The 26546-nt window shown below is 41.4% G+C and overlaps 1 protein-coding gene across 1 annotated transcript; it reads right to left on the bottom strand.

Moving 5' to 3' along the window:
* Positions 1-9761: 9761 nt before the first annotated feature.
* Positions 9762-24681, bottom strand: tes (testis derived transcript (3 LIM domains)). Its single transcript, XM_041038782.1, has 7 exons — positions 24489-24681; positions 19760-19845; positions 17547-18039; positions 15990-16718; positions 14347-14562; positions 13998-14156; positions 9762-13237 (listed from the first exon to the last, which is right to left on the bottom strand). The coding sequence occupies exons 1-7, from the start codon at positions 24513-24515 to the stop codon at positions 13046-13048; spliced, it is 1902 nt and encodes a 633-aa protein (XP_040894716.1). The 5' UTR covers positions 24516-24681; the 3' UTR covers positions 9762-13045.
* Positions 24682-26546: the final 1865 nt, after the last annotated feature.

Here is a 26546-nt window from a genome sequence, read left to right as displayed (position 1 = left end):
TTAGAAGAATGATATGAACTAATGTATCCTCCATAGCCCGTTTCCACCAACCCCACCTCTAAGCCCTGAAGGGAGTGGTCAGGGAACAACCCCTTTATCCTCACCTCCTCTTCCCTGCCTCTACCCTCCTTGTGTTCCCTTCTGTGAAAGTGTATCAAAAGCAGCCTTGATCCTTGCAGGGAAAAAAGACACGAGTGAGTATAAAAAAAGAAACAGCAGTCAATTTTTATGACCATACAAGGCAACCTCGCCTTCCTGCCTCAGACATTTACAGGCTCTTAAACTCTGTTCCTGGTGCTTGCCAAAACTCTGGGGAGGAATTCTTATCTAGCTACAGTACAGGAGACAGTTGTTTTGTTTTTTACTGTATGGAGGGAGTTGTGGGAGAGTGAGTAGTGGAAGGAAGGATGAGTGTACGTAAAAGGTTAATGGGAATAAATAAGGGTGGAGAGAAAATCAGGTCAAAGATGCATGGGAGTGTAAGTCTGGACGGAGAAGTTTCCTCTTGTTAAAGGCCGGCCGACTGATGTTATGTATCTATAGAAATGATTAAAGCGCTATGGGAGTTTAGGTTTGGAGAAGACGGTTACTGAGGAATTGAATCTAGAGCTGGATCCACATCCAGAACCATCACACACTCTAATACAGATATGGATGTGATTTCATACATGCAGGTCAGTAGGTTAGTCCATGTTAGTTTAGAGAGAGACATTGGTATGTCAGCTCAAACTCCCACACACCTCCTCCACACATAGAGCCTTTGCAGTATCAGAGTGGTGTTCCATGTCATTGGGTTAAGAGTCTCTTCTCTCTCTCTCTCTCTCTCTCTCTCTCTCTCTCTCTCTCTCTCTCTCTGTGTGTGTGTGTGTGTGTGTGTGTGTGTGTGTGATGAATTTTTCCACTGCTCTGTTCTGCTCTGACTGGCACAACAGTGGAATCCCCCCATTAAAGTCAGACGTAAAAAAAAAAAAGGAACAAACTCAAAAGGCTTTTATACAGACACAAACACATGAAAGCATTTATGTGTGTTTGTATATACAGTGATGACAAATCAAAGGAAAAATCGGGAAAATTAGTGGAGAAACAGCAACAACCCATAGGGTGGCAGGGGTCACTGAATGGTTTGATGAGTTTGATGAGAAAGTGATGTGAATCTTGTGCTATGGCCTTCACAACCGCCAGATCTCAACCCAACTGAATGCCTATGGGACAGCGCTCTCCACCATCATCATCATCAAAACACCAAATGAGGGATTATCTTTTGGAAGAATTGTTTTTATCTCTTCAGTAGAGTTTCAGAGACTTGTAGAATCAAAGTAAAGGTGGAGTGAAGATGTTCTGAAGGCTCATGGAGGCCCCCACCTTACTAAGATGCTTAATGTTATGCTTGAATAATGTAATGTTTTCCTTGAATTTGCCAATCCATGTGAATGTAGGCATGCAAGTATGCACCTACAGTATGTGTGATGAAACACACACACGGGTATGGATCTGGTATGCATGCACAGAGAGTCACGAACATTCTTCCCACAATGCCATGATAATGTTTAAAATCTTGTAAATGTGTTTGACACAGAGCTTAGTTGATGGATCTCTGTTTTCATAAACTACATTTCAGCTGAGAGATCATGTGTTTCTGCTTCTTTAATCGTGGATGTGTAATGAGAAATGTGCTAATTGACAGCAGTGTTTTCTTAAGAAGGCTTCCCCCACCCACGGTGCACCCTCACAGATGTTTTCACTCACGTTGGCTAATCAGACCTCTTCTCAGGTCTGTGTGGGTGTGCGCAGACTGGGTTTGATTAACATCTATTTCACTATCCTGTTGCACCTGTTAAGGTGAGAGAATTTGAGCACAGGTCTAATTAGCCAGAATAATTGAAACCACCTGTGTGAGTACGCAGAGTCTTCAGTTCAGAATCAGAGCATATCATCAGTGCTTGGTATCCCCTGCTGCTACACCACTACCTGCAGCAATTTAACTGCTTCCCTCCACACCTTTCTGGTGCAAGCATTTACTAATCAATATTGTTTAGAATAACAATGGATGAACTGACTACATGCAGCAAAAGTAGTAACTAAGTGACAAAACCACAGAGAAACAGCACAAATTCTACTGTGGAGCCTTTTAACCTCTTTTAGCTCATTGTTTTAATTATAAAGCACATTTATGGTACAGCGCAGTCTTCATCAGCACAGTTCCCAGCTGCAAACCCACAGTACACCATGTGGCCAGCACCAAATGGCAGACAGACAACAGAGAAAAGCTGGTGACCATAGTGGAGGATTTAGCAGCTAAAAAGCATTAGCATTAGTATTAGTGCGTGTTTTTCTTAGGAATTGGTGGAGACCAAAATGGAGAAAAAAGGAAAGTACACTTTTCAGTTACATTGTTCAAATGGGCAGACACACATCTCTAAATAATTGTCAGTGATGTTCTGTGTCTGATGGTTTTGTGAATAGGCAACTGTGATCATAAAATCTAAGCTGTAGAATATTTATATGGTTATAATGTGCTAAAGGAGCATGTTTTTCAGATTTTTGTGGAGATGTGCTGCCCCCAAGTGGCCAGTAAATAAATGTATGAATGAATGAATGAATGAATGAATGAATGATCGTTCCCACTGTGGGTCTTGACTTTCCTCTTGATTTTTCTGGAACATTGTATCAGGCAGAGCCACAAAGCCTGACTCTCATGTTTTTATTGTGACAGTAAATAGTTTAAACCTTGATGTGAGAGTCGTGACTGAAATAAAACTATTGTTCACAAAAAAGAAAATCCCATACCAGGGGAAGTAAGGAAGCACAGAAATGTGATTGGATGTTAGAGGACTGATGGCCACAGAATGGCCAGATTTTCTCAGCCGACAAGCTTGTTGACCAAGCTTGTGGTTTTTTCCATGGTAGTTAACTCTACAGGAAACAAATGAACTTGTGGTGACATCAGGGCTCGAGTGGATGATCAAGTAAAAATGAAAGGCATATATTTTGATGGCATTAGTAGTTTTTTCTCTCACACAGTCAGAATTCTAAGCACATGGCATACCTGAAGCATTAACAGAAGGAACATAACTGTCTGACTCTGATGTACCCAGCATATGTGACTTAGTTCATTATGAGTCTGCTAAGCAGAGTTGGAAAAATACTGCACTTAAATTACTCCAGTCAGAGCACAAGTAAAATTTCTCGCTCACAAAAAGTCATTCTTGGATGTGCATGTGATGTAATTTTTATTTCAGTTTACCTACGGTACCTACGTTCCACAATGAATATGCACCTGTAAGTGTGAAATTGTAAATACTCAAGAAAGATTCTAAACAGCTATTTTGCAGACACACAAAAAGCAACGGTTACAGAGTTTTAATCGCTGTTCGTTTTGAGCAAACTCCTACTCCGAAGTGGGACAAAATTCAGGGGAAAAAAGGATGTGTAAATGGTTGGAATGAGTCATGCACATAAAGCAAGGATGCATTCAGGATACTAACCCTTTGTTCTCAGAATGCTGCTGTTGTTATCCAACAGCAAATGAAAAATTCCACAGTGACATTTAGTATTTACTCTGACAAAATGGGTGTACACATAAAAGTCAAACCCACATTTATATTATATTTATGTATAATGATACATATAATGCTCTGCTAATAAACATTTTTAAATCGCCGTTTTGTCGAGTGCCCTCTAATCTAGATGGAGTATAACCATCATCATGTCATCATTTGTGCTGTAACCTTGAGTGGAGCACTGATTACCTCTGTGAGAATTCATCTGTAGCTTTTTCCAGCTTCCAGCAATGAAGCGGAAGAGTGTGGTTGACAATGGCAGGAAAGGGAAACTTGTAATGAGAAGTTTGGCTGCAGCCACAATGTTAATGGTCAGAACAGTGTATTCGAACAAATAGACAGTACACTCTTATTCTTGACAACATAAAATGTTTAGACACCATAAAAAATTTACTGTAAATGTAGCCTTTTTTATTTATGCTATGCAAACGTGCACATAATCAGATGTACATATCTACAATCTGATAAATGTCTTATATATCCAGTTCAGGTCTTATTAAATCTAACTGAATCTAATTTGGTCAGTTTGTAGTTTTAGATGTAGATTATTCTATTGAAAAAGTGAGAACACAATAATACAGTGTTTTCTGAAATGCAGCCTTCAATATGCTGTGCGTCATGCACTTGTTCAGTAGGACTCTCTCAGTACATGCACTGCATCGACTACATCCTCAGTTGGTCTAAACCATTTTCACAGCAGCTTGGATGACTGCTTTGTCTCCATTAGCAGTTACACCCTACTTTACAACATGTTATGGTCACTTGGCTTGACAGATGACTGAGCTTATCTCGGCATCAGGGAACACCAAACTCCAAAAGCAATTATAGTCATGTTTAAGGGTTTGACTCTTGAATACTGAAAAATAAACTCACTTAAACACGGCCAAAAAAAGCATTTCAGAGCAAAGAGGCCATATTTCAGTTGAGTCTAAAGACAGTCTGCAGCATCGCTAACATGTCTGATAGAAAGAAAAATTGCCAGCGGTGAGACGAAGTCATTAAGTGCTGAACTTATCATGAAATGCAAACAGTAACCAGGAAACCCAAAGTCAATATGAAGCCTCACCCATTTTAGTAGGTCAATAAAAGACTACTAAAACAGGTGAGGATCTTTCCATTGTTAACATAAAGCTCACTGGTCAATATTTCTAGATCAGTAAGTCATCACTTCTTTCTCAAAGTTCATTCATGGGTGGCACTAGACTTAAAGACAGACAGTCTACTGCCAAGCTGGTGTCCCAGAGAATACTAATTACAGTGCCCAGTACACCAGCAACCAAATTGCTGGATGGATGAAAAATGGACAGACAGCTTTGCTTTTCTTAAATCTTAAAAAGTTTGGCTGAAGGTGCCAGAGGACAAACCATGCAAGCAAGATGGTTTCACTTCACAAAGTACATCACCACAGTGAGTTAATGACTGACAGCTCAGACTCAGCTTGTAAAGTTCAGTTCTTGTCAGACTTTACTCACCTTTGTAAACTGTACTCTTTAGCTTGTTAATACTTAGCCTGAAATGTTTAACACATTAAGATGGTAATCTAAGGCATGTTTGCATGTTTATAAATTTAACAGGCTAATATAGCTGAGGCTGACGGGAGCTCAGTAAGTAGTTTCAGCAGTATCTTACCATGTTTGTTGCCATGAATTGAAGTTTTTTCTTCTGTCCTCTGCAGAGAGCCTGAGCTGAGTTGGGAACCACTGTTGATGAGGGATGCAGAGCCCAAATAGAAGATTGTATTTGATTCTGGGTTATATACAAATGAATGTGACTTGACATTAGATGCTGCAGGGATCAAAAATAAGATCCTTCAGTTACTGAACGTTCTCTAACCACAGATCTGCCCTTCCACAAGTAAACACAATCAAGATGTCTGGGCCTGTTTTAGCTGCTATAGCAACATCGGCTTCCTGGCAACGGTCACAGTTTGGATTCCTCGATCAGGGCTGCTGACTAATTGATGAATGCTAACAAATACTGACCACTTTTTCCAGAGACTGTCTGATTTTTGGTGGAGTGAATACGTTGTTATGAGGTGAGACATCATTGTATGAAATGAAAACCAGGTACAGCTGAGGCTGCCAGTCATCCAAACTGCTTAATTTGTAAGTTTTTAAATATTGCAGCCAGGTGATTTTTTGGAAATGTGAGCTATGAACATGTTTTTTAAATCCCTCAGTCAGCAGAGTAAAACACTTTGGCTGAGCAGGCAGGATTATGGTCAGACATGTAAAGATGGAGCTCTGTTAGACGTTTGCTCAACAGGTGCCTTAACATGGGCAAAGGTTTGTAAATCCTCAGACCCGTCCTATATACATTAAAACCCCATTTAGTCCAACACCAAAGCCCTAATTTTATGTATCACGTGTCCATAGGGAAGAGTGACTCCTAGTGGATACATCAAAAATTCCCCAATGTTCTTATGAGACAGACCTCAAAGAAATCCCTCATTTAGAAGGACTTTTTCAAGTTCCATGGGAGGAGGTAATTATTTTTAGGCATTAGTATTAGGTCTGAGATGTGTTTTGTTCTTTCTCTCCTTCCTTTCCTTTCAAGTGAATGTTGAACTTGCCATAGATGATTTTTACATTGTAGTATTACTGTTCACACTTTCTACAAATTTTAGTAAGTTCAAGGTTTTAAGTCCAATTTCTTCATACATAAAATCATGGAATTACAGTGCCCAACCAAATCTGATTACAGAACGTAAGATATAAATACCTATAGAATAAAATCATTAAAAATTCAACAAGAAAATATATCCCACAAGTAATTAAAGACATAAATAATAAAAAAATAACCAATAAGTTTTCGATCACTGCTTTTGACATAAGTTCCTCATTCAAATTTGGAGACCTTTTCCTCCTCTCCTCATCTCTGCATTGCCTTTATAAAATATAAATCAGAATTTTTCCAGCCTGATAAACAGACACGATGACTATGTTCTATGAAAACTATGTTCTGTCGGCCTCTGCTTGGGATGAAGAAGAATATAAATATCAGGGCTGCTCCACACATCAACAGGCATCTGGCATCTCAACCCTTTGGGTACTGACAGAGAGAGAAAGAGAGATCAGGGAGGCAGAAAGGAAAGTAGAGAAAGTAAATCATTTCAGAAAAGAGGGAGGGGGGAGAAGAAATAATTCACATCAAAACTCTCCTGTGAAGATCATTCTCCTGTGTTCTGAAAAAAAAAAAGGCTGCAGTAGAGGGAGGATGACAAAAAGGTGTAGGGGAGGATGATGAAGGATCTCAAAGGGGATAATGGGGAGAGAGAAGAGCAGATAAAGGATTAAGGAGAGCATCGCTAACATGGGGTAGGACTGATGGTTGTAAAAACAGGGAATAAACTACACCACAGAGGGAACTGGGAGGAATTAGAGGATTATGAAAAGGAAGAGGAGGAAGAGAAACTAAGAGACTGCTTACTGCCAAATGCTTTTACACTAAATTAAAATAAACCATCAAATGATCCAGGCTCAATGTCCTCCACTGTTACCTGAGCTGACTTCTCTCTGAAAACCTCTGGGGAAAAAGCCAACGCAGAATTTGGGTAATTATTGTGTAGCAGCTCTTGAAAGCAGCTGCACTTACCTGTGAAAGAGACAGGAGGGTTGCCTCCTCAGTAAGATGGTGAATTGCCCTGATTGGCAGTTATTACAAGCCGCAACTGTTATTTTCACCTTGTGAGTCTGTGAGTGTGTGTGTGGGTGTGTGGGTGACACCCACTGTAGCGGGAACTACCACAGAGGCAGATTTGAGTAATTGTGCTTATATTTCATAATTATATGTCTAATTATGTGTTATTTCATTCAGATGTCTGTCTGTCTGTCTGTCTGTCTGTCTGTGGACAGATTTTATCATCAACATCACAACTGTGCATCCATGTTAACAGTAGGTTATTTACATGTCGTGATATTTGTCCACCTGATCCGTGAAAGTAGCAAGGAAACCTGTTCACAGTGAAGTCTGTCGGCTATCCAGATTAACACATTTCTCAAACTCTGTATAAATAAAACCAAAACCTTATGCATTACTACATGGCCCTATAGGTAACAAACTATTTGAAATTTGGAGTCTCTGGCTGACCTGACTCTTTAACCTGCACAGAGTCCTGGCAATCGTTCACTGTTGTTCTGGAAAAGTACAGGTTATATTGAGTAAGATGAAGAGTGAGACTCAGTGTGTGACACACACACACACACACACACACACACACACACACACACACACACACACACACACACACACACACACACACACACACACACACACACACACACAGCCTGCCTGACTGTATCACTGAACATGATTGCTCCTGTTGCCTGGATCACAGCCTGAATGAATCTCCCTTGCTCACTGTCTCCTCCCTCTCTGGAAGAATGTGGGTGGTGAGTTGTCGCAGTTCCAGAGAGCTGGCTTTTTTGCCCACCGTGTTCAGATGCCTGCAGTGGCTGATGTTTCTGTTTGTCTTCAGCCAGGGAAACGTTTCCATTGTACAGTACATCTGTGTTTAACCTGGGATGATGGAGAGAGTATGAAGCCCTCATTCCTGCATCCTTCCATATCTTCCTCAGCTCCTCTGATCTGCTCTTATCACAGTGATTATATAACAATACTTTCCACTTTCCGCTTTGCGTGCCTGAACTGCTCTCTTACATTATGTTTCTTCTGTTACAGGAATGTTATCTGAGTGCTCTGGCTCTGTCTCTGCACTGTTCCCTCTCATAGCTGAAGCATATTCTTAAGTATAATGACTGGTTTTGATTTTTCAGCTGGGATAAGAACGAATTCACTCAAGAATGCGGGTTGAGATGATCCTCAGGTGTCTGCACCTGGCCTTGTTTGGGACTGATTCATCAACTGCATTGGGAGGCAGTCCTGGAAGGTCCCCAAAGAAAAGCTTAGAGAAGTGGCTGTGTGCTGGTCTTCATTGGAGTTGGGGTAGTTATACAGATGTACCATATCAACCAACTTGTTTTCGAGTGTGGAATGAGCTGATTATTGCCCCTGTGGCCACTTCAACTGCAGATTTTCGCTCTGTTTTGGTCTGCACCAACTCCTAAGGATAGCAGGTTTACAGCAGCAGTAATCAAGTAATCAAGAGATCCACAGAATCACGTTTTACTGAGAATTCCCAATCTGTTCAGTAAAAAGCAGAGTGAGTATGCTTTGTCTCTGCTAACCCACATCTGTATCTCCACTCTGAGGCCAGCTGTAGATGATTCAGATATGATTCCATGAAATCCACGCCTTGCAGCCTCTCTTACTGTAAGAATGTGTTTAAATACAACTTGAGTGGTTTGTCAGTGGTCTGTGTTACAAAGACAATATTCTACAATTGAGCAAACTACGTCTGAGCAAAATATAGATAATTCAGATTTTGAAGAAGTCTGTTTGTGCCCTAACTGCAGTATGTGTTGCTGCTGCTGATTATACTGTGTTGTAATCCAAGCATAAAACCATGAAACAGACTTACAGCTTGGTCTGTGCTTCATGTGGCGTCTCCACACTGTCCTTGTTGAAGCCAATGGAAATTGTAAAATTCAAATTCCAAATAACTTAGAAAAGTCATCTTGATTTAATCTGTCCTGTGTCTTGGTGTGACTCAGACTCACTGCTTTTACATTGATTTCACATAGATGCTGCTGCACAACATTTATGACTGGGATTTATGACAAGGATTGTCTGAGTGCAGGCTCTGAACATGATTTACGAAGATCAGGTCCTCCATATACTAACCTCGGAGCGAGTCGCTCCCACCAATGAAATTTGATTTTTATTAGGTTTATCCCATCTGAATCATCTGGATTTTAATGTGCAAAAAAAGCTAAGTTATATATCATATCTGGTGATATTAACCATGGTATGCTACTACAGCTCACTGTTCAGGATCTGAGCCAAAGAGTCTGTGAGTTACCCAGGTCTAATACAATCAACATAGTGGCTCTTTAGACTCAGAGGAGGATACATGGAAAGCATAAGACGTTGCTCTTGTCTGTCATCCATGCCTCTCAATGTTCTGCTCCATATCAGCATCATCCAGCTCCCTCAGGAGAACCAGAGACATCTATCATCATTTGGTGTTGGTGAGGTAAACCACAAGCTAATCAACACTTCAGCGTCGCAGCTCCATTTCTCCATGAGAAAACACGGAGCTGGAGAGCAAAACGGGTTCCACTTCCCAAGGACAAAAAAAAGCAAGGGAAATTTGGTATATTTGATGGAGTCAAGGGAGGATTCCAGTAAATTTTCAACACAATGCAAATTCCATTGAGAAATGAATTACAATGCAAATCCCTGTGTTAAACTGCAGCACAATGCAAATTCAGGTATGAAACAAATCACATGCAAATTCCAGCAGGCACACAATATTACAGGAAGAAGACCCCACCCCTACCCCTACGCTGTTTGCAGTGTACTGTAATTCCTTCACTGGTAAGGTAACAGGGGAACACTCACATATATATCTTCAGAAAACAAAAGCTTTCATTCTTAGACTGATGCAGCAAGCCTACAGCCAAAAATGCCATGACTTCCTGTGACAGAAGAGCAGGGAAAAGAAAGGATTTTCTGAAATGAGGAAATCAGAGAAAGGATAGAGGAGGATGCTGGAGAGGGGTTACAACTGGGTGATCCTGGAGCTGGCCAGGTGATTCGGTCACATCAGGTCTGGTAGAGCTATGGTTGAAAGAGGGGAAATAGCAGCACGGCTTTGGGCAGACGGCCATTTAAGACAATGGGGCTCCTCAGAGATGGAGCTTCCTTGAATTGTCCACAGTTTCCACTTAGTGAATGAAAACACGAGACCCCAAGAGGTGGTTTTTCCATCATGGCCGGCCTATCACAGAGTTCCCATCAGAGTGTAACAACTGATACGTCAGAACATAGGTCACATGGGTCAACATGGGTCCTGCGGGAGTTAAAGTGAGCTTTACTGGTCATTAAAGTGCTTCACCTACAGACCATGAAACACAGGGAGGTGTCGGCTATAAGGCTGGTAATGAACAGAGGCAAAACTCTTCAGGAAAGCAGAAAGATACATGCTAAAACATTTCATCAGCAGTGGCATTAGAGATGCAGTTTAATCATTTCTTGTTCCAGTACAAAACAGTAATGCACACTGGTCATAGTCTGTACACTCTGGATGTGCATGTAGTCTGGACGTGACATCGTTTGTATCTTAATTAGCAGTTTCAAAGGCCCTGCACATCCACACAGGTGTTTTCAGTTATACTGATCAGACCTCTGCTCAGGTTGGAGCCATACATGAGGTCACTGCACTAAATGCACCAAGAGACCCTTTTCATGGAAGACCTGTCACAGCACAGGTGTAATTAATAACATTAATGAATGCTGCATTCCATTTAAGTGAGCCTGTGCTCGAGTCCTGGTTCAGAGACCTGGTTCACTGAGATATTTCAATGAACACAAGTACAATTAATGTTATTAGTTTGCTCTGTGGTTTTCCAGCTATGGCAAGTCAAGATGTCTTACAAAAAAAAAAAAAAAAAAGGCCTCTAAAAAGAGGGTAATTTTGCTTTCATGGTTTGTTGCATGACTGGTTGTTGCTGAGCAGGTGATCAGCTGTGCTGCCACATCAATTCAGTAGCTAAAAGAACATTCACTGGGTACATTAAGTCTCAGGGTCCTGCCCATTAGACCAGTAAGTAGGTTCTGCTGCTGCTGCAACAGGTGCAGCTAAATATAACAGGAGATACAGGTGTGTCAGTCGAGTCGTCTGCACATACACTGTCCTGAGAAAAAGTCCAAACAAGTATAAGTGAAAACAGCTGTGTGGTTGGACAATGACTGTGAAGGGGCTTTAATTAGTGAAGCCATGTTCATATTTCTGAGACATATTTCAGGGATTTAGTTATTACCCAAATCATTGGGGGGAAAAAAAAAATTTAAAGTGCAGTTCATGGCATGAAAAGGAAATTACATGGTACAAAAATAACAAAACTAAAGTGACAAAAAAAATTAGGTGTGACAGTTTACAGTGTTTTTCTTCAGTCCATCAATCCTATGGGTACCCATGGAAAACCTTCCATTTCTCCTACAGGACATTTTTACAGTGTTTATATCTATCATGGGACCAGTGGGTGATACAAGCAGACTTGGATAAAAACTGTACTTTTCTGGCAAATCCAAATCAAGTCCTTGCAGAGGGAGGACACATATTTTCTGCAGTCTGTGATTGATTTGTACATCCTTTTTTGTTTGATTTACTGACTAACTTACTGATATATTTTTTATTTTGCACATAATCATTATTCATTTGTTTAATTAATCCAAGACTATAGACCACTTTGTGGAAGCTGATGGGGATCCAAATAAAGAATAAATAGCCAAAGAAACATCTGTACAATCAAATGCAAGATGATACAGTAACTGAATAGTTGTGATCATGCTGAACTGCATCAGACAGGTGTTAAATCTATTAAACAGCATTTTCTGAGGACATAGTTCGTGGTGTTTTTGTTGTGTATTGAACTGCATTACACAGTGTTACCAGTTCATTAGATAAAATCTAGTACTATCTGACATTCTTGCAGTATTCCAAATCTTTGTGCACTTTGTTTACCCACATTAACGAACACAAAGGGAATGATATTAGGAACACCTGTCTATATACCATCACATCACTGCAGGGCTGTTGTTTGTGTGGCAATAGTTTGCACAGGTGTACATCGTAAACTGGTAATTGGTGGTGTATACTGGTAGGTTTTGACATTGGCTGCTTTCAGCCAAATATACTGCTATCACAGAGAGAGTGTGTGCATGAGTGTGTGGGGGTCAAAGCACTTGAAATATGCTGCATAATAACTGGATTGAAAATAAAGGTTTTTCATTATTATTATTATTATTATATTTCACTTTGATCTGGAAAACAGAGCACTGGAAGCTAATCAACCCCAGACCTGGCTTATTATTGCTCGTCGTATTGCTGCACAGAGGAAGGTGAGAATCAGTAGTCTGTTGTATGAAGGAAGCAGTAAACGGTGGCACATAAAATCAACATTAGAACAGCGCTAATTAAACAGACACAGGTTTAACATGACAAAACTGGACTGCCACCTCTGACCAATACAAAATGAATGTCATCCGTACAAAAACACAGTGCAAGAAGAGTGAAAGAGAACAAAAAAATTCTACCTGGAAGGAAGACGACTGATTTTAAGGCAGTGGACAAACTACACAGTAGAAGTTTAGGTGTCCCAGTTGAGACAGATTTATCAATACTGTGGCCTTTGGTGGACAGAAAGGAAAGAGCACCCAAATGCAAATGGACTCACTATTATTGTACATTTCTATATTAGATGTACCAGGCACTATTTTATTTTCACTCAACCACGATCCATCTCTGACCCTGCTCAGCTGCACCAATGTTTGTTTTCCCTGCTCTGGTTCTGGTTTTAGCTGAACCTGTCCTGGTTTCACAAGTGGTTGTGGAGAAGATGTGGGAGAGTTGTTTTGGCCCTCTAAGCCATGGTTTTCTTCTTGCACTCCACGGAGCAGAAGAGGAAGCCCTGCACTGCCATGAAGCGCTGGCCGATCAGACACTTGGAGCAGCCGGAGCACTTGAAGCACTGCGGCTCTGCGTGCCAGTGGTGCTCGCCGTAGGAAACCCTCTGGGCCTCGGGCTCCACCGCATTCTGGCAGGCCGAGCAGTTCTGGGATGAACGAGGATATAATGATGTCAAGTTGCATAGCCGTCTTCTTTTTCATGTTATTCAAACTTTCCCTTTAGGTTTTAGTCATTTTGCCGTTTCTCAGTATATTAACAAAACAAATTCAATCAAACTGTAACCAAACTGTAAGTATGAACACGAGACAAGCATGCACACATAAAAAATGCTCAGCACACTGCAGTGTGCTCAGAAATGTAATAAATATTGGTGTTAAAAGTTTTTGGAGTTCAATTTTACTTTAAAGCCTAGTGGGAAATATGTCTTTAAAAGACAAACTTTAAAAGAAAACTGCTTGGCAGGGCAGTGGAATCCCTAGTTCTTAAAGTTTACAATCACACAGTCAGACGTGAAGGCAGGTATGACGCTACATAAAAACAGCGGCTTCACAGGAGATTATGTTGGATAAATCATGTAAACACACGCCCAGTGCTTCACATTCTTGGTTTTGGGTGGCCAGCGTTCATTTACAATCGTTTTCCTATTTCAGTCTTTACACTGAGGTCTGTTATATCCTGTGTCTAAGTTTCTGAACAATGCAGCATTAACATTATTTTGTATTTTATCATTTAATAAAAAAATAATGAGATATCAACCTAAGTTGTTATACACAAAGACTAATATTTATTATGTTTTTGCACCCGGTGAGCTTAACTGTGATTTGGATAACAGTGTGCAGCAAACAAATAAAACAATTCCAACTATTTAAACCAACAGAACCCCAGAGAAAGAAAGTCTGTCTCACCACAGCGTAGTTCTTCATGTAGCAGGGTTTGCAGACAGGCTTTTCATTCTCCATGACATACGTCTCTCCGGCAAGGATGCAGTCACAGTCGAAACAGCAGAAGTGCTTCAGATGCCAGTTCTGGCCCTCAGCCTGAGTGTACTCATTACTGAAGATCAGCTGTGGACAGCCATGCATCAAATTCCTGATTAAATAGTGTTACCAACCTCAAAACTGCAGAGAAAGTGTTGCATGCACGTTTAAAATTTTGCTTCCAAATCAGACAATAATAGTATTGTAAAGAAAATTAAACAAAGCTACTGATAAATTCAAAAATACTTTTCAAATAATCTAAATGATCCCCTCTCACCTCATCACATCCTGCACAGCGTGGCTTCTCACTGTCTCCATAGTGGCGTCCGCAGTACAGCTTGCCTTTCTTCCAGAAGTAGATCATGTCCACCAGTAGTTCATTGCAGGTACAACACACAAAGCATGCTGGGTGCCACAGCTTGTCGTAGCCGGCCCGCTCAGCATAGACAGCTGGCTCACCCAGACGCATCGGCTGCTGGCACTGATGGCACGACTTGGAAAAAGAAAAGAAGAGACGGTTGGTATTACTGGGCTTCTCGTGATCATTTTCATTATCTAATAATCTAAGGATTTTTGAATTGACCATTTAGACTATAAAATGTCAAAAAAGTGCTCATCACAAGTTGCTAGAGCACAAGCTGATGATGTGTACTCATACATGGATGTGTACACGTAAAGTGACCTCGGTCACAGCTCATCTGACTTGTGTTAGAAAAGTCAGCTGCATCCTGTCCCAAAAAGATTTCTTTCATCCCCTTCAGCAATAACAAAGAATTATTATGCACTTCTAAAACTTTTCACTCCGTTTAAACAAAAGGCAATATCCCCCTCTTTGAGTCCATTTTGCAGTTAAGTGGGGCCTCCTTTGATCTGACAAAAAAGGCCATTTTATTTTAAGAAAACATTTGAAACGGTTTGTATTAGATCTCATTACACCCTGAATGGTAGAGAATGACACATTCTAGTGCTGAAAATAGCTGGGTGGAATGCCCCTTTATAACACAGAGAGCACAGCCTCGGTGACCTGACCCTGGCGTTTTTTAATTATGATGGGATGACTGCTGCTGCAGTTTGGGTGTGAAGGCAGAGAGAAGTAAATACAAAGTTGTTTAAGTCACTTATGCCAAGAGAGAAGAGTGTGTTCTTGACATTGTGAACACTGAAAGGAATAAAGAGGGAAGTTAAAGCTGACAGAGTGAGAAAAGGAATAAAAGAGAGAGAAGCAAGCAAGATGGAGAAAAACAGGAAAAAACAAACAAAATTTGATGCTAATGCTGACATGTGATCTCACTTCAACACTGCTACTCTTGCTTAAGCACTGCTGCTTCTTGTTTCCATACCCAACCCTTCTTCTTAATATGATTCACAGTAGAACTAAAAAGAGGAATAAATCATAAGACTCCAGACAGCAAGAATTAACTAACTGCACATGGTGATAACAGAATATTAAAAGAAAAAACCTTCAGTTGTGACTCATGACCCAGTTTAAATCATAATTAAATCACTATCCATGGGTCATGAATGGGGAAGGCTGAGCCAGGGTTGGTCTTATGGCTCCATCTAGTGTCCTGTCAAGCCGTAACAGTTTTGTGTAATTATTACTAACAGTAATTCACTGTGAAAAATCACAGTCTTTCTCTAATTACTGTAATTTAGTCAAGTTGTACATACTGTGCATCATAAACATGAATTTGACCTAAACTGTGGCGTCACTGGTGCAATGACAAGAGTAGTCTGGAGGTAAGAACCTCCCCAAACGTTCACCAGAGAAATCTGAGAGGTTGTGTGATCTGACCAAACTTACAGGGGAATTAAACTGAGATGATACAGTCATATCATTTTATCATTTAACAAATTTATGCTGCTCTGAATAAGTAATAATTAAAATGAATCAAACAAAATGTTATTAGAACATCTTACAAAGTTCTGTTGTGGTAGTCCAGCTTGCTGAGCTCCAGGGATGCCCATGGCTCCAGCAGTGGCAGCAGTGCCCATGGCTCCTCCAGCTGGCTCAAAGCCAGCAGATGGTCCAGTACCAGGCCCTGAAAATGGTCCAGCACCACCAGCTCCAACTCCTGCACCGCTACCGCCTGCTCCAGGTCCAAAGCCAGTGCCCACTCCAACCCCACCCACAGGCCCAACACCAGAGCCTGCAGCCCCCGGCCCAGAGCCAGCTCCAGCACTGGCAACTCCAACTCCAGGTCTAAACCCAGCCCCAGCGCCAGCGCCAGTCCCAGCCCCAGCACCAGCACCAGCGCCAGCGCCAGCGACTCCCGGTTTAAACCCAGCCCCTCCACCACCAGTGCCAGCCGCAGCTCCAGGTGTACCACTGCCGGGGCCAAACCCTGCCCCTCCAGCACCAGGTGCACCTTCAACCCCAACACCCCCAACTCCACCCTTCCCTCCTGCCTGAACCAGAGCCATCTCTTCAGGCAGCATAACGTCTCCAACCCCCAGGGCCTCATCCTTGTACTTGCGGACGAATTGCTGCATTTGCTTGACCTCGGCAGGACTAAGCTCGTGGCACTTGGACGGGTCCTGGTCGTGCTCAGGCAGCTGGCGGGCCATCTGCTGCCGACGGTAAACAGCTCCCTCTGTACCGGCCACCGGACGTTTCTCTGGCGGGAGCAGCTCAATGTAACGCACTGCCTGGAAGTCGGTGGGAAAATGAAAAGAAACTGTTTCAAATGGCATAAAAAAAGATGTATGAAGGACAGAGATGAGAGGAGTACAGAGAGAGGGAGGTTAAGGACCAATCAGAAAGAAAGTAAGAGGAAACTGTCCTGTCTTGTGGTGAGAAGACATGCAAAACATGGGTCCAACAGATACAGTACTAGACTAAACAAAGACAAATCCAGGACTTTTAGAGACTGGGTACGTTAATTCCAAGCAGAAGATGAGTGAGATGGTGAGAGCTGCTGCTGTTAAGAATTACATCAGTGTTTCACCTGCTGAGAGATGTTAACAACTTTAAGCTAGATATATGAACTAGAATGAATATTAGTGGGACCTCTAGTGGCCAAAGGCTTTCATGAGAAAGCCCAGAGTTCCTTAAAAATGTTCCATAACTTTTTCATGGTGCTGCTCAGGGCAAACAGACCATGAAAACTTCAGATCAAAAAGGCAGTTGCTTCAGAGACAGCAATTAAATGCATCTTTGTTATTAATTTCCTGTATCAGATCCTGTATCATATCATCCTGTATCTCAGTGCCTGAGGTGCTATGCTTCAATTTCAGTTTTGGACTCCAGGGCAGACAATTTCTTGTTTTTCTGACCAGCAGTCCAAAACTCACAGATATTCCATTTCCAGTGATATAAAAAAAATCAAAAGCAGCAAATTACCACATCTGAGAGGCTTAAAAAGTGTATGTTTTTCATTTTTGCTTGATAAATCACTTGAATTATCAACTGATTATCATAATGTTACTGATTTTAACAGATGGTTACAATCATTTTAGCACCAGTTTGTCTCTTACCAGATACTTATTGGTTACTGGTGGTGCCCATTCATAGGTGACAGACTTCATTGGCACATCTTTGGGAACTGGTGTCACACTGGCTGATGTGGCGCTGACAGCGTACGGCACTTTGTTGGCCTTCACTGGTGTAACACCTGCTGGAACGGGCTGAAGCTGAGGCTGAGCCTGGGTCTGAGCACGGGCCTGGGCTGGAGCACTGCTGGGTGCTGTACCTGTAGAGGCTCCAGCAGGCTGTACAGAACCAGCTGTGGCAGAGGGGGGCACAATAGTGGCAGAAGCACTTGGTGGTACGATGCAGGCAGTAGCAGGGGTGGGCAGAGTGATGGTGACCATGTTGCCCTGGTAGCTGGGGATGCCGTCTGTCTTCAGCTTGGCGATGAGGCCGGTGTATTTGGTGTCCTCGAACAACTTGCCCACCTTCTTGTTCTCCTCCGAGTTCATCGCCACATCGTGCTCTGTGAGGCCACATTTGCAGTTTCGGCAGATTTTTCTGGATAGGCGAAGAACAAGAAAACATTTAGGGCTTGGATTTTTCTACTATTATTCTGTATGCTCTTTGTTATTCTGTATGCTCTTTACATGCTTTTGTTTTGGAATTTTTCTTATTACAACAATTACATTCCGCATCGTCTACAGCTTTCCTACAATACAATCAACACAATAAACTTAGTGTTAGATTCAAATATCTGCTCTTTTCACAGGCCTCAACACAACCTGCTTCATATTTGCAGAGTAACTATGACACAATTTATGACTGCTGGGCATGCTTCAGCATGACCAGGCCCACAGATTTCAAACATGATGGGGAGCAGTGCCCTCAGCTGTGTCAAGCTACGTAAACCCTGTTTCATTTTACAGGTGAGAACAAACAACGATGACAGCATTCAGATTCCAGAAGTGTCTGGTAAACTGTGCGATACGATCACTCTGAAATGGTGCATGACTTTGTCTATGGTAAAAGCTGAGAAAATACACCTGGCTGCATAAAGTGCCTCTGAGATTTTGCTGAACAGCAACAGACATTTTCAAACTGAGGATTACTTATTAACTGATAACGACTAACTCTTACATTTAAATCCTTCCCTTTCATTCTGGTGACATTAATGGCAATGACAGATATTTAAATCATGAATAATATGCAGCATAGCTTCCGCTGTTCATTTTCTAGGTTTTGGAGTTAAGGAAAGCCTTAAACCTTTAGCTGTGCACACCATTCATACAAGATATTTATGTATGTACTGTATAAAGACAAATAATGATCCAACATGGCACAGCAAGTAAGGCCACTGTCTGTCTGTAACAGTCCAATCTCTCCTGGCTGTGGTCAGCCTTTTGTGCTGATGCTGTGGTGGGCATCAGGGCACCTGGTGCTGTCTTCAGGAAAACTAGCCAAGTGTGGATAATTGTCCAGGCAGAAGACTATTTCATGAGTCACTGGTCCAAATAAATGTGCATACTGTGACAGACAGGGCAAGGAAGACAGGGGACCCTGGGTGGTCAAGACTAACACAGGACTGTCCCCAGAAAAAACAAACAAAAACAAACAAAAAAAACCCCCACAGTGTCTGCACTAGCATCTGTGCAGAGGTGTGGACTGAATGTGTTGTTCTCAGCCTCCAATTCCAGGTATTTTGCTGAATTAGGACCAGAAGCCCACCCCCAAAGGCTCTAGCACTAATCAGACCTCAAGTTATCTCCTTTAGACTCACACTGTTCTGATATTTCCACCATTGCCATCACATTTGTTAACAATAAGCCGACGGGACGTGGAACTCCGAGTTCAAAGACGGACATGAAGTGCAGCTGTTCTCAGAAACAGCATGTTCCTATTAGGTTGGTGACCCCTGCTGCTATCACAGTATTTTCAGTTAAGCAAAGAGGAAAGCAATGTTATTGACCAGTCTGGGTCCACCAGTGGAAGTTTTCTTGTTATCCCTTACTATTATTCCAAGAACAATGTGCTGAATAAGCATGCTTTTTTCACGACTATGCTGGTTCATAATCCTAATACACCTGGCAAACGCCCAATAAAACCACTGTGTTTTTTGCTGTGGCCCAGTAAGTACCTTCACCTGAGGCTCACTGCTTTGCTCAAGAGAGTGCTTCAAACTGCTACTGATTTAATCAGAAATTACCCATATGCCCCTGATGTAGACACAGCGAGTGTGTGTCTGTGTCGGTGCCATGTTGTAGAGAAGAACAGTACAAACCTCCAGAAATGCAGCTCAAAGCCTTCACACTTGTCCTTGCATTTCAAACAGGCTGCTCCAGCACCAAACTCGTGGCCCAGGGTCATCTGTAAACAGAGCACATGATTACATGATTTCACATTTTTGTTTGGACTGCTTGTAAACTGAAAGGAAAGTCAGAGTTCCCTGAGATGCACCACATAACTGGGGACAAGTAACAGTTTAAATGATGATACTGAAAACTGCTAATTAAATTCCAGCCCAGTCTCGAGGGTTAGATGCTCTTGGAGGAATTGGAACAAAGTAGGACTCAAGGTACCAGACTCTTTGATAAGAGTGATGCTCAATATGGGAAACAGCTACTCTCAGTTATGCTCTCTGAAGTGAAAGTGGTACAGATGTGACACTGGAGGCGTCTGGACTAGCAGGGAATTTCTAGAAGGTCACATATTCTTTTTGATTTTTTTTTTTAATATTCAGATTAAATAAACTGAGTAAGACTGTTGAAAGTAACAAGCAGCCTTAGACCATAGACCATATACTATATTTTAAGTCAATACAAACCCTCTTATTTGGGTTCAAATGATTTGTGACTCACTCAAAATTGTTTTCTTCTTGCCTTTAGGATCATTTCAGCCACACCTCTTCTTCCACAGAAAATTTCCAGCTGCCTAAATTAAACACCATAAAGACTTTCAGAAACTCAGTTGCTTTTGCCTCCTTAACTACACCCTTTTCCCTGTCTTCTGTGCCATTTAATGCTCATGTCCACCTTAAGCCATTAACGCTGTTCATGACCATATATGGTCAACTATTCAATGATGCTGAAAGCCTTGTGGGATCCAGCCGGCACCCCTGTTGTCAGAGAGACGTTTCTGACCCAAAAGAAACTCAAGACTGAGGAATGCAGACAGTGAGTCCCGTTTTTAATAGCAGGAAGCTTGATGCCAATATTTTAGCTTTGATCCCAACCTCCAGACCAGCGTGAGACGTCCGTCTCCTGGGAGTCGTACAGGAGCACACGAACGGAGTTGAGCAACATGATTTGTGGTGATAATTAAAACGACAAACACATAAGTGAATCTCAGTGAGGCCGCACATGCACACTCCTACTTTCACTTCTGCAGGCAGTATAAACAGAACTGTAGGGAATGGATGCTCATCTCAGTTTATTTTACTTGTGCAGTAAAAGACTGTGAAACTGGTCCAAACAAAAATCAGACCAGAACAGTAAAGTAGAATTCTCTACTTTGCACTTACATTGTGAACTATTTTTTTTTCAGTTTTATAATTATAATAATTAAAAAAAAAAATTTCATCCTTTAAATTTATGTTTGAAATAAACTTGCTATATAAACAAACATTCCTTGTCTTACTGTAAGTTACTAAAAGCAGAGTGAAAGCTGTTAAACACAATACTTTTCTGAAATTTATGCATGCTTTAAAAAGTGTGCTTATAAAAGAAATTGAACTACTGAAACATAAAAAGTTATTCAATCGTTTAGTTCATAAGTCCTGGCCAATGTTTCTCCTGGTAATTTATAGTTTCTTTCACTATTATCTGATTATCATCTTATGTAGGGCAGATTGTGAATTGATTTTTTTTTTCAACGCGGGTCCGAACAAATACCCAGCAGTTTTCAGTACTGTCACCAAAACAATACTAAACTGTAACTAAAAGAGCCAAACTTCTGCTGGATGAGAACATCAGCCAAATACCTTAAATGTTAAAGTAAGGGATTCAAGGTGACCCAAACTAAGTGGTCACTGCTTGAGGAAATCTAAATATTTATCTCAGGCAAACGGAAAACGGTTCCACCATCTGCATTAGAAGTTGATGTTGATCAGTGACTCCGTATTGTGACTAACCCTGCAGGGTGATTAATTCTGCTGACAACAGTGTGCAAAGAGGAAGCTCAGACACAAAGTATACAGTTCAGGTCAGATGAGTCATATTCGTGAGTCACTTTGCTGCAGCGGGGCTGAGCTGCAGGCCAGACGCAGCTGTAAAGGAAGGAGTCACTGGCTCTGGAGCCATTTTCATGTCAGCTGGCCACCTGCTCTCAGACCACGACATCTTGTTTCTGCAACGTCAATGAGAAGCCAGAACGCAGGTTTTAACCTTTTAAAAATAAATGTGCTTATTGGGTGAGCTGTGTGTATGAAGAGTATCAGGCAGATTCACTGACACAGAGTATAGTTTAATCAGGGTGGCTCCAAAATTAGTTGAAAAAGCTGTTTCAGTTCATTGCACAGTAGTATACTGTTCAGCCTCATTGCTGCTGGTTTGATATTTGATTTGTCTCATGTATCACTGGCTTGACTGTTTTCCAGGCAGCTGCACAGAAATCTCAAATGTGTTTGAGCCAGCAGCGAGATGTTGAGCAGATTAGGTCATTCATTCTCTGCTGCAAATATATTTCCACAAAATCCCGCGTATGGCAGCTTCAACACCCACATAGGTGTTCAGGGAAATGACTCCCGGTGAGGTCAGAGCCTCTGAGAAAGGCCAACAGACACAACTTCAATTTAACAGATTGGCAGTGATGATGATTTCCCAGCCCGTTCACAGTGTGCTCATAGTTACCACTTATTACCTCAGATGTCTTTTTCGATGGTTGCTTGAGCTTAATTGAGCACAATATTACCCAAACACACAGGCAGCTTGTCTTGAAAAGGGCAGTTACAGTTTGACTGTAATTACAGGAGCCTCTCGCTGACTGAGGCGCCCTCAGTGACCTGCAGCCTCCAGCAGCCAGACTTATCTCCTCCAGGGATTAAAAGCAGATGTCAGACAGGGGCTGTCTGGGTCATCCAGCTGCACAGACCCACTTTCCAGCAGCAGCTTACTGTATGTACTTTAATGGAGATGATACGTTATCTTTCCACCAACAGCTCTCACTGACCAGCAGCTAGCAAATGGACCTGCAAACAGAGCAGGAAAATGGCACCAGCCACAAATCTAGGCTCTTACAGGCTGGTAAATTCCTTCACTCTGGCAGACAACAGGCTATCTGTTGGAGATCCTGCTCCATTCAAAAACATCCAACCACCTGCCAAAAAAAGAACCAAATAAGACCTTTTAAAAAGACGCAATGGCTAGGTGAATCCTGGAATAGCTCACTCGCATGTGTAGTTTGTTGTCCACAAACTACACATTAGTCTCATGCCATGCACACATGCTTTGCCTAATTGTAACCAACAGTTTGTCCTTGCACGTAAAGCAAGAAGCAGTGTTTTACATGAATTATGCTGAAGACAAAGTGAGGACAAATTAAAGTTGCAGCTTGTTGACTGGTTGATGCTGCAGCTTCACTGCTGCACACATCACACTAACCACTTCTGACCCCTGCAGCGATCTGTACTGCCCCTCCACTGCTGTCAGTTGTCTGCAGGTCTACACAAGAATCCTGTGGCTCAGGCAAACTGAAGTGATACGGATCAGGTGTGTTAACAACTGTAGGGAAAATGGCACCTTAAAAGAATTTCTGGGCCACCAAAAGAAATGTTTTAAACATTTTTAAAGTAATAATTTGGGTTTTCACACTACACTTTTTGGTTCCTTAGCTGAGCTGTACGTTTCTAAGGATTGAAGCGCATAATGAACAATTCCTACACTATTAGTTCTTATTCTCAGCAGACTAGGATGTTTGGATGCTAAACAGGCAAATGCAAAATGTAAATGGTCTGATGGTGACCTCTGTTACTGTTCATTTGAAAGTAAATTTCCAAACTACATTAGTTGTACTGTGACTGTTCATGGTTCATAGGGAGACTAAGCTGGACGAATCAGATGTGCCCTGCAAAGATGTGCATCCACAATTCTGAACTGAAATGAATAAAAATCCATTGGACAAATTCTGTCTTAATGCGATCCTTGTCTTGAGGAGGTAAAACCCACACTTTCAAACAACCATGTTAACATTTTAAGTCACACGGCAGACTAGAAAACTTTCCTTCATGCCATGTACTGCCAAACTCCATTGATAACTCTATTAATTTTGAATCCTTTTGCTTTAAAGGTGAATTACATAACAAGTAATATATTTTTTTAATATCTTAGAAGCACAGTCGAGAGTAGATTTACAACTCGGCAACTGTCTAATTCAAATAGCAACATTGCTACTCTTGAGCTAATTAACTTTTACATCTGGTTTGCATTTTACGGTCACGATGATTTTCGCCCTCAAAAGCGGAGTTGCTGTCGGGACAGAGCAATGCGCACTAATACTAAAACATCCAAATTGTAAAAACAAGAGCTGATTCGTGCACAATGTCTATGCCGAATTTTGTAAAGACTTATACTGTTTTACTAAATAACCGCTAATATATCAGGGAACTAGTGAGTTGTGTTGATGAACAGGGTGACACTATGTTGTCAAAATTTCAAACGAGGTTTGTCATTGTTCTTTCAGATGAAAACATTTTCTAAAAGAGAAGTAACTTCTCAAGGCAGTTCTGAAAACCAATCAACAGACAATCGTTCGTTCATATCAGTCAACCAGCTACGGCTGTTAAATTTGCTATTAGAATTTCTTATGTAGTTTAAATCCCATTCTATCAATGATAACGAAAAAAAAAAAACATGACTCTGAAACGCTTTCGAAATAAAAGCCCAAAAGCAATTTAAAAAGTCCGTCTGTGCCAGTGTAACTTTGGTCGCCACCTGCCCGTCGGCACACCTTTCCAGGGCGTTCCCCGGGTCAGCACGAGATAACGACGGAGAATACTGAGGGGGCGGAAAGCTTACCTTCTTCACTTCCTTCTCTATCTCCATTTTTATGTCTGTCAGCGCAAAGTTTTCTTGGTCTAGACGAAGCGAACAGCAGAGTTTCTCCTGAAACAACTGTCAAAAACAAAAACTGAGAAAACTGACAGGAAACGGATCAGAAGGTAATATAATAACCCGGCTCACTCTCCGCTTTCTCCGGAGGTCCAGCACCGCACAGGTGTCAAGTTCAACAGAGTCAACAGAACGACTTCCGGTCAGAGCTTGAAAATAAAACCCCTGTTCGTAAGTCGACGTGACAACCGACAAACTAAAATGCACAAAAACAAAAATCATTATTATAAAAATCAGGTTTTACAAAATGAGAAACTTAAGAGATTTGTAGATGTAGAGTTTTTAAAAATGTGCACCTACAGACTCATATCTACAATTATGAAAGTTGCCACGGACTAAAATTCAAGTCACTGTAGCCAGTGTCATTAAGGCTACTTTGATGGTTACACCTTGGTTTGTTAAAAACAAAAACAAAAACGAAAAAACAAAAACACACATAATAAAACACATGATCACACTGCAAAACAGCCATGAGCAGTATTCAGCGTGGTTGAATACAAGCAAAAAAAATAAATAAATAAGTAAAACAAAACAAAACAAAACAAAATTACCTATTAAACAACAGTAAAACGTTAAATTACTTTTTTAATACCACCACAGTAGAATATAGTTACCATCATATTGGGTTTTTTTGTGCCTTTTATTTGGAAATCAAGGTTTCCGTACTTCCTATTAATATTTACGTCCCCTCTGCAACTTGACGCGGCTTTCCACTCTGCGGAACCAGTTTCCTTTTCATTGATGTTGCAAGGGGCTTTGATAGAACTGCAACTCAGCCAATAGGAATAGAGACCGCAGAGTGTTTAGTGCAGGACGACCAATCAGAGAACAGCAGGGGCGTGTACTACTCGTAACAAAGGATATGATAGTATTTTGACAGATTCAACCTGCTGTGGTGCTGATTCTGCGTTTGCTTTTATTTTCCAAAGAACTCACTTTTTACTGTCTTAATCATCATATTCTGATTATTGTTTAAAGACGTGTTGCTAAAACTTTTACAAATGCGTCAATAAATGTGGTGGTTTGCTGCGTGATCTTCTGTTTCATGGTTTGTGGATTGCCTGTCAAACAGTTGTGTTGCCTCAGTGACAGGAAACAGTGGTTGTTAGCAGCTTCCTGTGTGACCCACTGCTGGCCTTTTCAAAGGAAACGACACTGTCACACCCTGACAGGTCAGATGGTGTTATCTGTCAAAGAACGGGGTGTGATGAATGACTGGGGTTTCTCTGCAACGCTGCTTCACCGCTGTAATGTCTGATCTGTTCTGTCTGGTATGAACATCTGTAACACAAAGTGGCCTTCAGTGTTTTAGTGTCAATAAACTCCCAGACAGCTGTTTCTCTACATTTCCAGAGATGTCGTCATTTCGTCTGCGGAGTATCCAAAACTTAAAGCGATCTCATCATGTGTAATGAAGCTGTGAAGTTCTGTGATCGGCAGCCTTTCATCTTCAGGCAGTGTCTGACTCAGAAAGATGGGCTTCACAGTCACCTGCAAACAGAACCTGAATGAATCAAAAGGCTTTTTAAATTAGATAGTGCTATAATTAACAACAGTGATGCCCCAAAATAAACTCACCTTATCAGCTTAAACCTTAAAGTGTGGCTGCAACAGTATGAGTGCACTGAAAATCTGTTTCAGCTCAGCAGTGGGACCATCATGTGAATGCTGAGCCTGCTCTTTATTAGTGTAATCACTCCTCCTGTTCAAAGGGGCCTTTCCTAATGCACTTTCCATGCAGGCGTCCGCAGTGTGAGTTAGACAACGTCGCCCATCACTTATGACAAATTGAAAAATAATTAGAAAGTTTTTTTTAATGGTCATTGTGAACAGGAGGAATGATTACAACAAGAATAACTACAGTTTTAATTCAGAAAAAAAATGGGGAAAAAAATGGTGAACCTTTCCTTTAAAGCTAAAATCCATCATTTCATTATTTCATCTACCTGTGGGGTGGAGGGTGAA

The sequence above is a fragment of the Toxotes jaculatrix genome, chromosome 5 (assembly GCF_017976425.1).
Source record: "Toxotes jaculatrix isolate fToxJac2 chromosome 5, fToxJac2.pri, whole genome shotgun sequence".
NCBI lineage: Eukaryota > Metazoa > Chordata > Actinopteri > Toxotidae > Toxotes > Toxotes jaculatrix.
Note: the sequence above shows the minus strand (reverse complement) of the source record. Positions and strands in the feature narration are given on the sequence as shown.